Raw genomic sequence first — 15,805 nt, forward strand, 5'->3', positions numbered from 1 at the left:
GAAGTTAATTAATTTGAATCATTAATGCAGATATTGAAAGCCAAAATGCAAAACTTAAAAGGCTTGGCCTTGTTCATGTCCTTGGCACTAGCAAGCATTCGATTTTTTGATTAATTGAGACAGCAAAAGGGGGTGAAATTAATTCCTCACCGTGCTCATGTATATTCATGTGGATCCATATCCATACAATTTAAAATTCTGCTTTTACCCTCATTTCTCTGCCAATAAAAGAAACTTCAATTTCGATTCAGAACAATCAAAGTACTTACTGTAACATTTTGCTCGACTTTATAAGTTTTGACTATTCAAACAAAATGGATTATAAAGAATAATATGTATATCAAAAAATTTTATGCTAAGCGGACATATCTACTAGTTGTTGAGTGCACAAACAAAATATTACATTGATAGTTTGAAAAGGAAAAGAAAGTTATGTATATATAATGTGTAGATATAATCTTAATGTGTGAGGCTTTTGAGAAAAAAACCGCGCGGACTTAGTTCAAAGCTGTTTAGCTGACAATTAATTATCAGAATCAATGGTTTGACGATTGTCGCAGAGTGACCTGCCCCGACTTAATTAGTTTATTTGCCTCTCTATGAGTCAATTTACTACTCTTTCCGTCCCAATATAAGTGTCACCTTAGCAAAATCACGCTCATGAAGAAATCAATAAATTCAATGTGGAGTTTACTACATTACCCTTATTTATTAAATATTTTTTTAGCATTGATCAGGAATTTTAAAGAGGACAACTCCTTCAATGCTAAGGCATTGTTGGAAATATTTTTCAATTTTTGTCTTGAATTCCTAAGATGACACTTATTTTCGGACAAATACCTTTTGCTAAGTACACTTATTTTTTAGACGGAGGGAGTACCTTTACTCGTAGCTTTGGAGGCACATATATTTTTCTTTAAAAAAAATAATTTGAATGTTACACAGTAAATCTCCATATTACCTTATGAATCTTGATAATGTGCATGCAGAATTTAGTTCTCAGGTATGTGGATGTACCCCCATTAAATCGAAGATGAGGGTATTAACTCGTCCCTTGTTCTTTTTTTTCTTTTTCCCTTTCTTTCTTGAGGTTATAGAGTAATTATGCATGTGATCCTAAATGTAACTTTCATTTTTGTCAAAGACAATTTCAAAGTTTCGTGGAATTCAAGCGTAATATCTCAGTGATTGACTCAATAATCGGGGGCTGACTTTGGTGATCATCGTACGTGCAGCAACAATCTGCGCCGTGCATGAAGAATCAGTATTAATTCCCACGTCGAACTAACCAAGCAAAGGCAAACGGAAGCGTAACATGGGAATTGATGAGTAAATATAATAAATAAAAAAAAATACACTCTCTATTAATGCTCACTCAAAGTCAAATAGAGATATGATTGAAGGCATATGCAACCAAAGTCAAATAGAGATATTATAGAAGGAATTCGCAAACTAGAATTATTGCAACCATTTTTTGGCTGACTAAAGAACTACCATGATTCACTGGAGATTAAATTTAAACTTTAGGACGAATGACTTTAGGGAGTTACACTATAAAATGCGTATTTACATATGTTGTCACGTGACAGAGTCAGGATTTGCGATTTCAAATATGAAGAAGTTTACACACAAAAAAGTTCAAAAGGATTCAACATCTATTGTCTATATATAAAAGTTAATTTTAGCAATATATAAACAGTGTAATTTTCCTCCGAAAGGAGTTCGGATGAGCTCCCTTAGTCGTATGTGGCTCTGCCCCTGATTATCACCAAAGATCCATACCAATTTATCATATACCTTCACGTGCCTTGTTATCACTAAGCCATTATTAATTATCAGTACACATTTTAACCTAAATTTGTTATTTAATTATTATAAATTAATATGATTTGATGTCAATATGAGTAAAAAAAATTTAAAAACAACAGCAAAGTCAGAAATTTCACCAAAAATATTTATATTTGACTATTCTTCGCCAACTACAACTCAAGCCAGCGGGGGTGGATGCATCATAGCAATATCAGGTTCATCTATTCACGTACTTTTGATCAGGAGCATAAATTTATATGTAAATATCCATTAAAATTATAATAAATAGTAGATCTAAACCTATAATTTTAGAAATACAAAATGCTAAAATCTGAAAGTTTGAACTTATAAAATTGAATTATGAATCCTCACCGTCCTTTGGTAATGTTAAATTGTTGACTTAAATAACGAAGAATAAGAAAGTGGATGAGATCGGGACGAACCGGAAAATAGAAAACCCAAAAAGAGTAGTTGTAGTAATTTATTAATTAGAGATAAGCATTAAATGGAGCTACGTAAAGGAGGCTAAAAGGTCTGAGGAGGAGTTAATGGGGAAAATGTGCATGCAATAAATCACACCTGTCGAGTAATGCCATTACTATCTTTCAATGCCCCCATTACTGACTGCCCCTTCTTTCAAACCTCCTCCTCATAGTATTAATCTCAATCCACTTAATTATAAAATTACATTAAATTCACCCCCCCCCCCCCAATTATCATCCCTCTGTTCATGCATAACGGACTCCATTCACTTGCTTCTCCCCGTTTATTTATTGACCCATTTCCACCTCTTCCTTTTTGTCTCTCTATCTCTCTGTTCCAAATATTTTTTCAAGTCCCTTTTTTTCCGTCCTTTCATACACCTACTGCTATTGCAGGTTCTTCTTCTAAGTACTGTGACACAATATTATTACGGTACTAAAAAATTATTCTGTTGTTGGTTGGGGATCATGGTGGCTGAAGTTAGCACTTTGATAAGGATAATGAACCGTGGTGGTAGGAGTTACATGAATGAATCATCATCATCATCAAAATCGACGGCCCTGATCACTAGAGACTTGCTTGGTGGATGTTGCACCCTTGATTCTAAGGAGTTGGACCTTGACTTGCAGGTTCCCTCCGGCTGGGAAAAGCGCCTCGATTTGAAGGTACCTTTTCTATTGTGTATACTTTATTGATTTGGTGTGAATAACAACGATGTTTATATCCATTTATGAAGTTTGGAGTAAGTATTTCATTTGAGAGGTAATAATTTCATAATATGGATTTTAAGTTCTATACACAGAACGATATAATAGTTTTTTTTTACACCATTCACGTATTTTAAAATGCTTTAGATGGACTCATTGGGAAATATTTATTTTTCTACCGAATAGTGCGTAAACTTAAACTCTTATATGCTTAGGGTTATGAATAATGAAGTTGATAAAGATTGTGGTGAATTTTGCAACAGTCAGGTAAAGTGTATCTACAGAGGAGCAATTCTTCGAATTATTCCTCGTCAACAACTTTGGAACATAGCAACTATCAAACAGTTAACGCTCCAGCTACAAAGTTACCGCTCAGTCTCTTTGAGGACACTAAGCTAGACCTAAAACCACCATCATCATCATCACCATCATCATCAGCTGGTAATTATCATAGTGTATGCACCCTTGAAAAAGTGAAATCTGCTTTAGAAAGGGCAGAGAAGCAATCAACGAGGAAGCGCAGCTCCATATCATCATCATCATTCATGTCCATGTCATTATCATCAGTTATGTGCATGTCATCATCATCTCCCAATTCAAATTCCTCAATATCATCAATCAATGTTGACGAAGACACTAATGGCTCATTTGCTGCTGGTTGTCCAAGTTGTCTGCTTTACGTGTTGATATCAAGGACCAATCCTAGATGCCCTCGATGCAATACAATTGTTCCACTATTACCTCATGTCAGCATGAAGAAACCTCGTATTGACCTTAACATATCCATTTAAAAGTCATGAAACAACTACATGTGAAGAGAACTACCTAGTCTTTTTGTAAAGATAGAGATACATAGTCTTGTATGTTACAGAACATATTATATCTATATACTACTATAAATGTTGCAAAAGATTCGATATAAAGTGGCTGGCCTATATTAAAAAATCTTTTGATGTCGATATATATTTTTGTATGCTTGATCATTAATTATTCAGTTGTCGTTGGCACGATGCAACTCCGTTTTCAACCTTCTATTATAGTTTAGTAATTGTCACGGTGACTAATATTGTAATTTAGGCATTATAAATGGAAGCAGCGCATTAAGTAGCTCGCTATGCACTGGGTTCGAGAAAGAGTCAGGTCGTATTAAACATTTAATTTAGTCTTTATGTGTTCAAATTTATAATTTTATCCCAATCCCGTTTAATTTACTGGATTCTAAATCAAAGTAGATATCGAGTGCAGCTATTGAAATACTGGACATGAGGTTCAAGCTGTAATTTGCAAAGGTGGATATAAAAGCATGAAACAGGGCATTAAGAGCTACCGGATGGATGTGGGGTATTAAATGTGTGCGCTACTGCATGCAGAACATAAAATTTAATGTATTGTTAGCTGAAAATGGTGTTTAGCTAAGAGATGATGATAAAATTAAATGCTGAAAGGGGTCAGTATAATCACCCCTCTTGCAGTTGCGGAAAACCAACCAACATTTAATAAACGAAACCTATTTATTTGTCGTGCAACTTTCACTACTTTCTTAGAAAGGCCGGCTCAAAATAGTAGTAATAACAATAACATTAATAATAATAACAATAATAATGATAATACTAATTCACGTACGGGTTAAGGCCATTAGGTAACTAGATCTTTATTTATGTGGATGAGCAGGCACATTTCAGCTATCATCTGGTGGTGAAGGAAGTAGTAAGGTAAGGAAGAGTGCCTTAATTTTGTCAATCAACAAAGAGATGAAAAGAATATTAAAAGAGCAGTAGAGTAAATACTGACAGTATGAATTAATGAGAATAAACAGAGAGTTGAGACTTATGCATAATTAATTATACTCTATTTGCAAGTCTGCTATTTGATGCGTTTATACAATTGGAGTATATATGAGGAAATTAAAGTCAGATTACTTAGTTAACTCTCGATGAATCTTAATTTGCACTGCATATCTGCTTATTAATGTTGCAGTTGTATTGCCAATGAAATCGCATGTGCATTTGGATACATTGACCTTTATCATTGTATTTACTTTTGTAAGGAGGGTGGATACAGCATAGTTTTGTGTACGTGTGACGTAGGAGTAGTAATAAAGGCATTCTGGTCCAAAATTAAATGGTTGAAAAGAGTAGGCACCTAATTAATTTTGCCAAATAAAAGAGCTGATCAGGGCTTGCTTCCTTTGTTCATCGTAACTGTGCATTTACTCTTACCTTTTTCAATTTTGTACCTAACTTCCATTAAATAACACTACTGAATTACTCTTTCCACGTTTCGTCTTTCAAAGTAGCACAACTAACGGCTACTATCTATCCGGAGGTCTTAACCAAAGGTGGAGTCAGATTCTTTAGTTATAATAGGTTATTCTTGTGTCATTAGGAAAATAAAATTTGGACATTCAATTTGCCACTCATTCTTAAAGAATAAGAAAGTCTTTTTCAAGTCTTAATTTTTTACTCGTATTACGCCCATGACAGAGGAGGATGACGAAGGCGGGTCTAAGATAAAGACTAACAGACTAAGTGAAGACCTTTATAAGGGATAACATAAATTTCACATGGTATGTGCGCTTTTGGCTCGATTGATAATGGTGTAGCCTGAGTGATAAACCTGTAATGCCTATTACACTAAAGCGAACAATACGTGTCATGAACTTAGATTGTGACAAATATAACAGTTCTTAAAACATAAAACAATTAAACATGTCTCACAATCTCTTCCCATTTTTATAAACTTCCATGGTTAACCCGAAAGCCAACCCTCCCTGTATTTTTCTTTTTCTTCGAATTTTGTGTGAAGGAGAAACCAGCAAGAAAAGGAAATCGTTGAATATTAGATGCGTGAATCTTTATCTAAGTCAATACTTCGTGTTACATATGCACATAGTCACTACAAATATAAGACGCTCTAGAATTACGCCATGCAATAGGGTAGGAAGCTGCATAATTAATAATCATATTAAATGATTGAAAAGTCTGTTTACCAAAATTGTAAGTTTCGTCGGATGCTACATAATATAGGTATGGTATATCTTATGGTTCATTCAAGGTGCATAATTAATGTCTTCATTCAATTGTGTACCTAACTGACTAACTCATTAAGCAAAACTTAATTGCTACTGGCCTGACTTATAAGTATTTAATACAGTAGTAGTACTAAGTAGCTCACCCGCTCCCTTTCTGCTTTGACTCTTCTTATATCTAACGCCTATAATCATTATCAGAATTACAAACGTCTTCCATGTGCACAAGCACTACGTATAAAATCGAGTACTGTCCTTCCTCTGATTTTACTGACTTTAAATTAAAATTTGAATTTATCTCTAGTCGATCAACTTATATGAATATAATCATTTAACTACTAACATTCATTCGTGCATATATGGCATTCTTAAGGTACTCAATTTTAGTTGCTTTAATATGTACATCACAGATGCAAAACCTTCTTAACAGCTTTTCCTAATTACAAATTAGCTCAAGACCATTTTTCTACCATTTTCGATCAGGCCACAATCTTCTCCATCTATAACTATTTCTAGATAGAATTGTTTCCTATAACTACTTCTCTATCAAATTATTTGCTCGTGTTATTGCTACATTTTCTCGGTTGTTTTTTAGATCGTATGTCTTTTAAACAACATATATAATATCAACAATCGTTCCTGGAGTTTGAACTGAGAAATGACCAAACTCTAGTCTGGTGTTTTTTGTTTTTGGCTTAGGATATTTTTGTTCAAATATTTTTTCATGCCAAAAGAGCAGCTAATTCCTTATTATATTTCAAAAAACAATGACTAAATTTTTAAATTTGTCACAAATAATGTGGATTGCCAAAATGGGCCTCCAGAAGGGTAGTAGGTAAATGATAAAGTGAGAAGTTATATTAATATGGGCTTCAGTTCTATTATTGGTTAGCCCATAAGGATTGGGCCGAGGTCTGCAATTTTAAGTTTGGGTAGTTGTTGGCAGTAGATGCATATCTGTTATGTACAGTATGGACTGTCTATAAAATTGATATACCACTTTTAAGTGCCATCCCATCTTGTGCATTGTGAAACTTTAATCTAACACAATCATAATGCAAGGAAAACTGATAGGCTATGATTGGTTGCATTATGCTTGTTTGCAAATTGGAATGAGCTGTTAACAGAAGCAATGAGAGTAATGGTGCCCCATCAATCATGAACGCCATGACATCTAAACGAACGGACTTGGTATTAATTGTTTCTCCACGTTCTATAGGAGATTTGTATTGACATATGACAAATATTATTAAATTCAAGATATTTCATATTAGTGGCTAATATGATGGGTAAGTGACCTACCATAAATTTCTTGTTAAACTCTCGAAACTACCGTTCGATGATCTATTCACTTAATATCCACTAACAAGAATGTGTTTTTATGGTAAAATTTGAGTTTAATAATTAATTGGAAGCTATTTAAGTCATGCAATATTATTGAGCTGTTATATTCCCAAGAGCACGAGCCAAAAGTATTATCTATCCAAATAATCTTATTATATTTCAAGTTAAAATTGAATTGATGAATCATATACAAGTATTGATTTTCACATTATTTTTGTAAGAACATATAACAAATGGAACCAAATGGCGTTGGAAGAAGTATTTCTTATATTTGGCTATCCCCTATCGCAATGGACAGGTTACATTCCTGTTTTACCGCGGTCAGTTTTTTTTTTTTTAAAGAATTCTATCGCTTATACCGCCAACTAAAATAATAATAGAAAAATATTTCTTTTTATTTGGTATATTAATGTATATGTGTTTGTATATATACACACACGTACTTTAGAGAAAAGGATAAAAATGGTCCCTTAACTATGATAGTAGGTTCAAAATAGTCCCTTAACTATGCACTTAACAGTTTTAGTCCTTTAAGTTTGTTCAAGTTAACAAAAATGGTCTCTTAACTATGAGAGTATGTTCAAAATAGTCCCTTAACTATGCACTTAACGGTTTTGGTCCTTTAAATTCGCCATAAGTTGACAAAATGGTCCCTTAACTATGAGGGTTGGTTAAAAATAATCCCTTAAGTATGCACTTAACGGTTTGATAATGTCAGAAAATGATGTCTCGAAACACAAAGACCGACGGACTCTATCGATTAAAACTGAGGGAATCCATCGACTAAATAAAATACACTAGACTTTAGAAATAAATTAGAAATAGCAGAAACTAAAAAAGTTGTCACTACCAAAAACAAGCGAAAAAAACAATGGACGGAAACCGATGGATAAAATCGAGGGACACTATTTTTTATTTATTTTTTATTGTTTTTTACGAAAACCAACGGAAGTACATCGGTTATTTTTGAGGAAAAATGCGCGGAAGTCCATCCTATAACCGACTAACGTCCGTCGGTTTTGTCCCGAGTTATTTGACCGATCTAGAGTTCTCACTAATTTTTCCCTTTTTTTCATAGTTCTCGTCAAATCTAACAAATAGAGTTCGATGAATATTTTGTCGAGACTAAAACTGTCAACTTATGGCAAACTTAAAGGACCAAAACCGTTAAGTGCATAGTTAAGGGACTATTTTGAACCTACTCTCATAGTTAAGGGACCGTTTTTGTTAACTTGAACAAACTTAAAGGACTAAAACCGTTAAATGCATAGTTAAGGGACTATTTTGAACCTACTATCATAGTTAAGGGACCAATTTTGTCCTTTTCTCCGTACTTTATATATAACTAGTATATATTTTTTGTACATTTGAATAAATGCTAATGATTTTTTAAGCGGCCTAATGTGTAACTTTTCCTTTTAACTTTTCACTTTTGATAGGTAAATAATCAAATTTTGAAAAGTACAGCGGGTTTATATTAGGGCCCAGGGTCCAAAGCGGACCTAACCGAAAAGGACGCTTAAGCTTTGGAGGGAAATCCAAAGCATAAATTCAAACCCAGAATAGAGACAAACCACCGTAAAGCATGTCCCATTTGTTCTTTAATTAACTCATTATTAATTCAAAGACATAAGTCAAACGGAATCATTTTAATATAATTAATACTACATAATTCGTTCTGTTACAAAGTTGACATCCAATTAATCATTTTCTTCTGTTCCAAACTCTCCATTGTATTCTCCGAAATCCACATTTAGGGTTTGTGGAAATTCTTCAATGTCGCTAAGCAGTAGTAGCGATAGCAGTCGGGTTTCCGGGGCGGACTTTCATCTTTCCGATGAAATACTTTCGGTTATTCCGATTGACCCGTATGACCAATTGGATCTTGCTAGGAAGATTACTTCAATGGCTATAGCTTCTAGGGTTACGAAACTCGAGTCGGAAACGGGTCGGCTTCGTCAGAAGGTTCATGAAAAGGATCGGGTTATTGTGGAGCTCCAGGATAAAGTGTCTCAGCTTGAACAAGCTTGTCATGAAACTGAAATGCGGTTGAAATTCACTTGTGAAGATAATGTACTGCATCTATTTAGCTTGTCTTTCATTTCTATCCCTTGCATTTTTATTTAGTTATCGCGCCGTTCCTTATTTTTAGTAGTATTATTTATTTATCGCGTTGAGCCGAGGGTCTATCGGAAATAGCCTCCCTACCTCTCAAGGTTGGAGTAAGGTCTGCATACACTCTACCCTCCCCAGACCCCACGTTGTGGGATTATATTGGGTATGTTGTTGTTGTATTTATTTATTGCGTAGTTTTTTATTCTTCAATGTGTATTACTATCTATATTGCTGCATTTGTTTTGTTGTATCTTGTTATTTTGCTGTCTTATTTTATTTGAGCCAAGCGTCTATTGGAAACAACCTCTCTACCTCACAAAGGTAGGGGTAAGGTTTGCGTACATCCTACCCTCCTTAGATCCCACTTGTGATTTTACACTGGGCATGTTGTTGTTATTGCATTTGTTTGGAATGGAAAAGCCTTATTGGTGGTTGAAATTCAGTGTTGAAGATGTAATGCTTATTTGCCCTTACTTTTCATTTCTACCTCTTGCGTTTTGTTTGGGATCCTGCTGTTTCTTTGCTTCGGTTATCGCATTATTTTGTTGTTGTTAGTGTTCTTTTTTTCTGAATGCTATGTAATGATTTCCCTATTACTCCCTCTGTCCCAATTTATGCGACACCATTTGACTAGGCACGGAGTTTAAGAAAAAAAGGGATACTTTTGAAATCTGTGAGGCTGTAAATCATCTCATAGAGTTAAATTGTTTTTAAATACAAAAAAGGTGTCATTATTTTTGGGACAGACTAAAAAGGAAAGTGTGCCACATAAATTGGGACAGAGGAAGTATTTGCAAGACGCTTTACTTTATTTTCATTTTCAAATTGCTTTGATATGAGTTACTTGAGCTGAGAGTCTTTCGGAAACAACCTCTCTATCTCTATGAGGTAGGGGTAAGGTCTGCGTACACTCTACCCTCCCCAGACACATGTGATATTACACTGGGTGTTGTTGTTATTGCATTTGTTTGGAATGAAAAGGCCTCAATCTTTTTTTTTTTTTTTTTTTTAAATGACAGATGAAGCTTTCAAAGGAGAGGGATTCATTGGCTATGACAGCAAAGAAAATGGGTCGAGATTTGGCAAAGGTGATAAATTTGTTATTCCCCTGCTATCTCTTTTAAATTTTGTTCTGCATATAGTTAAAAATCTTATTTAAGTTGAAAGTTTTTTAATGATTTTTTAGAGGTTTATGCTTTAATTAGACTTGGGTTAATGCTACTGTTTGGCACTCTCTCTGTCCCATTTGCTAGTAAGGTATTTGACTGTATATTGAACTTAAAATGTTAATTTGACGTATATATTATATAAGTTGTAGTGACGAGAACGTTATAGTAATTACCGAAAAGCTAATTTGATTTTGAAATATCATCCCATCAATGTTTAAAATTAAAATTTTGATAGTTAAATAAATTTGAATTCTTTGTGAAAGTTACATTTTGGGATGTCCTAAAATGAAAAGACTGTCATGTAAATTGGACAAAGAGAGCATTGTTCCCCTTATTTAGATTATATATTCGATTTCAAAGAGATGACTATGAAACCTCTGTTCACTGGCAATTAGTAGATTGATTTTCTATGCTGTTGTGCCCCTAAAGTTAGTTTTACTAGGTTATCTGATGAAAGCAAGACTTTGTACATTGAGTTCAACTTAATTGGTGAACTTATAAGTGTCCCTTGTTCCAATGTGCTGGACTCCCTCCTCTTTTTGATATGCATTGCTAAAACTTTCTTTTCTTTTTGGTATAAAACCTAAAGTTAGTCTAACTAGGTTCTATGAAGAAAGCAAGATTTTCTTACGGGCTTAGACCTTTTTGATTAATCCAAAGTGACCAACAGGCTGAAGTTTGGGTCTTGAGATTAGAGCATACGCTCAATACAATTTGAATTTCGAACCCAAATCTTAAGGTTATGAGTGGAGTAGCTCAAGAGACTATAAATCTTTTTGGGAACCTTTTCATAACTAAAGTTGAACTGGTTTATTTCTCTAACATGTTTTAGCAGTAAAGTGATGACAAACAAGAACTAACCCACATTAACAGTGACTGGCTGATGACATATTCTTTACTTTATGAATTGATAAGCATAACCTTTCCAAAATACAAGACAAAAAATTAGGGAATGAATTATCTTTTGTGTATAAGTATAACTCTTTTAGGTCAGTGAGACACTGAGATCCCCGTTGTAATGAATAGCAAGGAAAGAAATAGATGATAAAAGTAATGAACTTATTAGGGAAGGTAACACAATGATAATTATATTTAAAGCTAGCACATTGGCCCATTGTCAAGGCTCTGTGATAGCCGTACTTCTGTCATCCTTAGATTTTCCTATCCCATCAATCAACTATTGGACCAAAAATAAGTTATCAATAGTACTGCTGCTATGTATGAACTTCATTGGAAGGGTTTGAGCAGTTTTTCACAGGGGGAATTAGCTTTTAGCCCAGACTTTGGTCATTATTTTATAAATCATCAATCACATTAGACTGAGAAATGGGCCTAAATTGGCTTATATAGTGAGAATTTTCCACCTTACAGATAAGTGATTCAGGTAATATTATGCTTTTCCTCAATGCAGCCAAATCCACAGCTTGGTGTATGAGCTGATAGACCTTCCCATTAACAATGGCATAATTCTTGTATTAGTTCTTGTTCATTACCCGTGTCACCTTCCATATCTATATCTTGTGATGAGAAAGCGGTCTCGTCCTTTGATATTCTTACTACTTCACTGGGAGCCGCTTCCGATGATAGAGTCAGGGCATTAAGGAGAAGAGACTTATCAATATATCCTCACCCTACATAAGTGGTTTCCATAGCTCTGATCATTTGATTGAAACTCCTGTTGTAGCTTCTGCCTCTGCTATATCATATATTGCTTACTTTGATTGCAGCAGCATAAACTTGCTTTCTTTTTTTGACAGTTGGAGACTTTTAAACGGCAACTGGTGCAGTCTCTTAGTGATGATAATTCATCGGTAAGATTTCGGAATCTTAATCTCTTTGTGTTTCGTTTTGGGAAAATCATGAAGAGAGTAACTTAGGGCCCATTAGACATACCAATATTGTCCTTCTTTTTCAAATAACTGTTTGGTTATACATTGTAGTCAACTTTTCACTCCAACTAGAGTTGAGTTTTTCAAGTTTGAAGAAGTGGTAATAAAACAGAATTCCCTTATAGAGCTTAATGCATGTTCAAACACAACTCCAATTTTCACATGCCCCCTTTCAACTAGACTTGAAAGACTACTTTTTTCAAATATCATCAAATTCGTATCCAAACACCTAATCAAACTTCCTAAAAGAAGTTTTTGGTAATAATGTTGGAATTCAAATATTTGCGCTAGGCAAATTCCCATTACTTGTATCAGTAGAGCAAGACCATTTTTTTTCCCCCCTATCCTGTGCTTCCGCTGGACTAAATTGCCAATCTTGTTTCTGCATCTTCAGCAAGCTGAAACTGTTGATATTGGCACTTACGACCAATCTACCCATAAGGCCTATTCTGTAAAGGGTAAGTCTTGGCTTCAATTTATATGTATTTCCTGTGATGTGTTCATCTGGTCATGTTCAAGATTTTATGTCACACTTTTGGCTGCTTCAAGATATGGAGTTCTGTCTTTGATGTTCTAAATTTGGTCTTGCTAATTATATCCTGCAGAGGAGGTGAACAGCTATGGAGTACACCATTCTTTCGGTGGTTCTATGGACAGCACAGTAATTAATGATGATGGTATTTGCACATTACATTCTGCTTCTTATAATATGATGTAGCAAAAGCAGTGAACGTTTTTCCATTTTCTTGGATCCAGCCTCAAAGCGAGCTGTGCAAAGATTTTCCATGACACCTTACATAACACCGCGTCTTACTCCAACTGGAACTCCCAAAATAATTTCAACTAGCGTATCTCCTAGAAGATATTCTGTTGCTGGATCTCCTCAGAGGACATCCGGTGCCAATTCTCCAACAAACTTTCAATATGACGGACGAGGTTCAATGTCATCTTATTTTCCATCAAGTCAACAGTCATCAGCAGCTAACTCTCCTCCAAAGGCACGCCCATTGCCAGGTAACTAAGAACTGACTTTTTAAGTTTCCTTTTGTGAGCTGTGGAAATGTTACTGCTATCTGTTCTCTTGCATTTATGGTGTTGCATATTTAGAAAGTCATTCTTAGATAGGAGGGTTTGGAGGACCCAAATTAGGGTAGAAGGCTAGTAGATAGTCTCGTTATCCGTTTTTATTAGTAGTCGCATTATTGCAATATAATTTCTTGTGCTCCGATTTCTGCTATTATCTGTTATTTCCTGTGCTTTGGTTATCTTGTGTCATCTGCCCCGATTTCTGCTATTGTCTGTTATTTCCTGTGCTCTGATTATCATGTGTTATCTGTGTCGCTTGCATTATTTCATTTCCATATCGCTTTAAATCTCTTATCCGAATCTCTTAACCTTATCTGACTTCTTTTTATGCTTTTATTGAGCCGGGGGTCTTTCGGAAACAGCCGTCCTACCTTGGTAGGAGTCAGGTCTGCGTACACTCTACCCTCCCCAGACCCCACGATGTGGGATTTCACTGGGTTGTTGTTGTTGTATTTTTGGTCGAGATCATTTTGAAAAATCATGCTACTGACTGGTTTACATATGATCATTTGATTCGGTTTCCTTAATGCGAATTACCAGGTCAAACTCCCCGAATTGATGGGAAGGAGTTCTTCCGACAAGCTAGGTGGATAGCTAAACTACCTTCTTTCTGTTTAATTTTTTTTAGTAAGGATCTTTCACCTGACAGTATCTGCATGTTGCTGATGCAGGAGTCGTCTATCCTATGAGCAGTTCAGTGCATTTCTGACCAACATTAAGGAATTAAATGCACAAAAGCAATCTCGTGAGGTGATGAAAGTAATTAGGATCGTTAGGCTATTAGCGTCCTGTGAATTCCTCTTATTTGTCTACTCAGTAACTGAATGCTTTCTACTATTCCTTTTCTGCCTTTATAAATGTAGGAAACTTTGAAAAAAGCAGAAGAGATTTTCGGGACAGATAACAAAGATCTTTATCTGTCGTTCCAAGGTTTGCTTAACCGTAGTGCTCGGTGAAAGCAACAGAGTGAATCAGTGAACATGGGTATATGTGGTCTCATCTTTTTTTTTTTTTTTTGGTCATAATATTATGGAGACATTTATTTGGTGTCTTGATTGTTTTTGCATGTGTCTAAAGTTGACTAAGATCATACGAAATTTTCACAGATATGGTCCAACTTGGTACAAGCACTTCAAAGAGAATCAAAACAAAGAGATCTTTCTCGCTGCGCAAAAGTTCATAAGGGATGTAGTTAACAAGGACTGGTGCAGAATATGCTCTAGCTGATGAATTGATATTAAGTTTTCGGTTTTCAATATTTCATGGATGCTTTCTGTATATTATTGCATTTTTTTTATTTAAATCTACATCATCATCCTACACCTAGCTGTGGGATCAGCAGATGATAATCAAATTGATGTTGGTCCATAGATTTTTCAATAGAAAGTCGACTGGCTCCGTTTAGACCCAAAATAGGTGGAAATGACTTGATGATCAATACATTAGCTTCGTTATGACTGACCTCGCCTTTTTTGTGTTTCTCGTTCTAGAAACAGAAATTCGAGATCATCTTAGCTTCGATATGTGTTAGTCCATAAATATTTCAAAAAAAATAAAAATTGACCAACTCCGTTTAGACTCAAACTTGATGGAAGTGGTCTGCTGACCAGTATTAATAGCTTCTTCAAGACTAACGTCGCGTTTTTAATGTTTTTGAGTTATGAAATAGAAATTCGAGATCATCTCATCTTTCGGCATGTGTTAGTCCATTGTTTTTTTTTTTTTTTTTTTTAAAATTTAACCGGCTCTGTTTAGACCCAAAATTGGTGGAAATAACTTGGCAACCAATACTATTAGGTTCGTCATGATTGACCTTGTATTTTTGTGTTTCTGAGTCACGAAAAATAAATTTGAGATCATCTCAATTTTCGATGATTGTTAGTCCATGAATTTTTCAATAAAAAGACGATCGACTCCGTTTAGACCCAAAATTGGTGGAAATGACTCGGTGACCAAAACTAATAGCTTCGTTAAGACTAACCTCGTTTTTTTTGCGTTTTTCGGTCTAAAATAGAAATTCGAGGTCATCTCAGCTTCGGTGTTTGTTTTGCGTTTCTGGGTTGCGAAACGGACATTCGAAATCATCGCAGCTTTCAGTGAGTTTTAGTCCAAAGATTTTTCACTAGAAAGTCGACCGGCTCTGTTTAGACCCAAAATCAGTGAAAATGACTTGAT

General features: G+C 34.9%; 2 protein-coding genes across 3 annotated transcripts; both read left to right on the forward strand.

The window, feature by feature from the left end:
- Nucleotides 1-2,516: 2,516 nt before the first annotated feature.
- On the forward strand, nucleotides 2,517-3,986 carry LOC132630605 (uncharacterized). The gene is made up of 2 exons (XM_060349130.1): nucleotides 2,517-2,957; nucleotides 3,263-3,986. The coding sequence occupies exons 1-2, from the start codon at nucleotides 2,760-2,762 to the stop codon at nucleotides 3,788-3,790; spliced, it is 726 nt and encodes a 241-aa protein (XP_060205113.1). The 5' UTR covers nucleotides 2,517-2,759; the 3' UTR covers nucleotides 3,791-3,986.
- A 4,927-nt stretch (nucleotides 3,987-8,913) lies between these two features.
- On the forward strand, nucleotides 8,914-15,043 carry LOC132627472 (uncharacterized protein At4g15545-like). 2 transcript variants are annotated; one of them, XM_060342844.1, is made up of 10 exons: nucleotides 8,914-9,444; nucleotides 10,506-10,574; nucleotides 12,413-12,466; nucleotides 12,939-13,002; nucleotides 13,150-13,221; nucleotides 13,301-13,558; nucleotides 14,171-14,216; nucleotides 14,302-14,380; nucleotides 14,494-14,591; nucleotides 14,733-15,043. In XM_060342844.1, exons 1-9 carry the CDS (start codon nucleotides 9,148-9,150, stop codon nucleotides 14,584-14,586), a joined length of 1,032 nt encoding a protein of 343 aa, XP_060198827.1. In that variant the 5' UTR covers nucleotides 8,914-9,147; the 3' UTR covers nucleotides 14,587-14,591; nucleotides 14,733-15,043. The 2 variants fall into 2 exon arrangements, with proteins under 2 accessions (XP_060198827.1, XP_060198821.1); XM_060342838.1 differs by having other exon boundaries at nucleotides 8,916-9,444; nucleotides 14,494-14,614; nucleotides 14,737-15,043.
- Nucleotides 15,044-15,805: the final 762 nt, after the last annotated feature.

This window comes from Lycium barbarum, chromosome 1, assembly GCF_019175385.1.
Source record: "Lycium barbarum isolate Lr01 chromosome 1, ASM1917538v2, whole genome shotgun sequence".
Lineage (NCBI taxonomy): Eukaryota > Viridiplantae > Streptophyta > Magnoliopsida > Solanales > Solanaceae > Lycium > Lycium barbarum.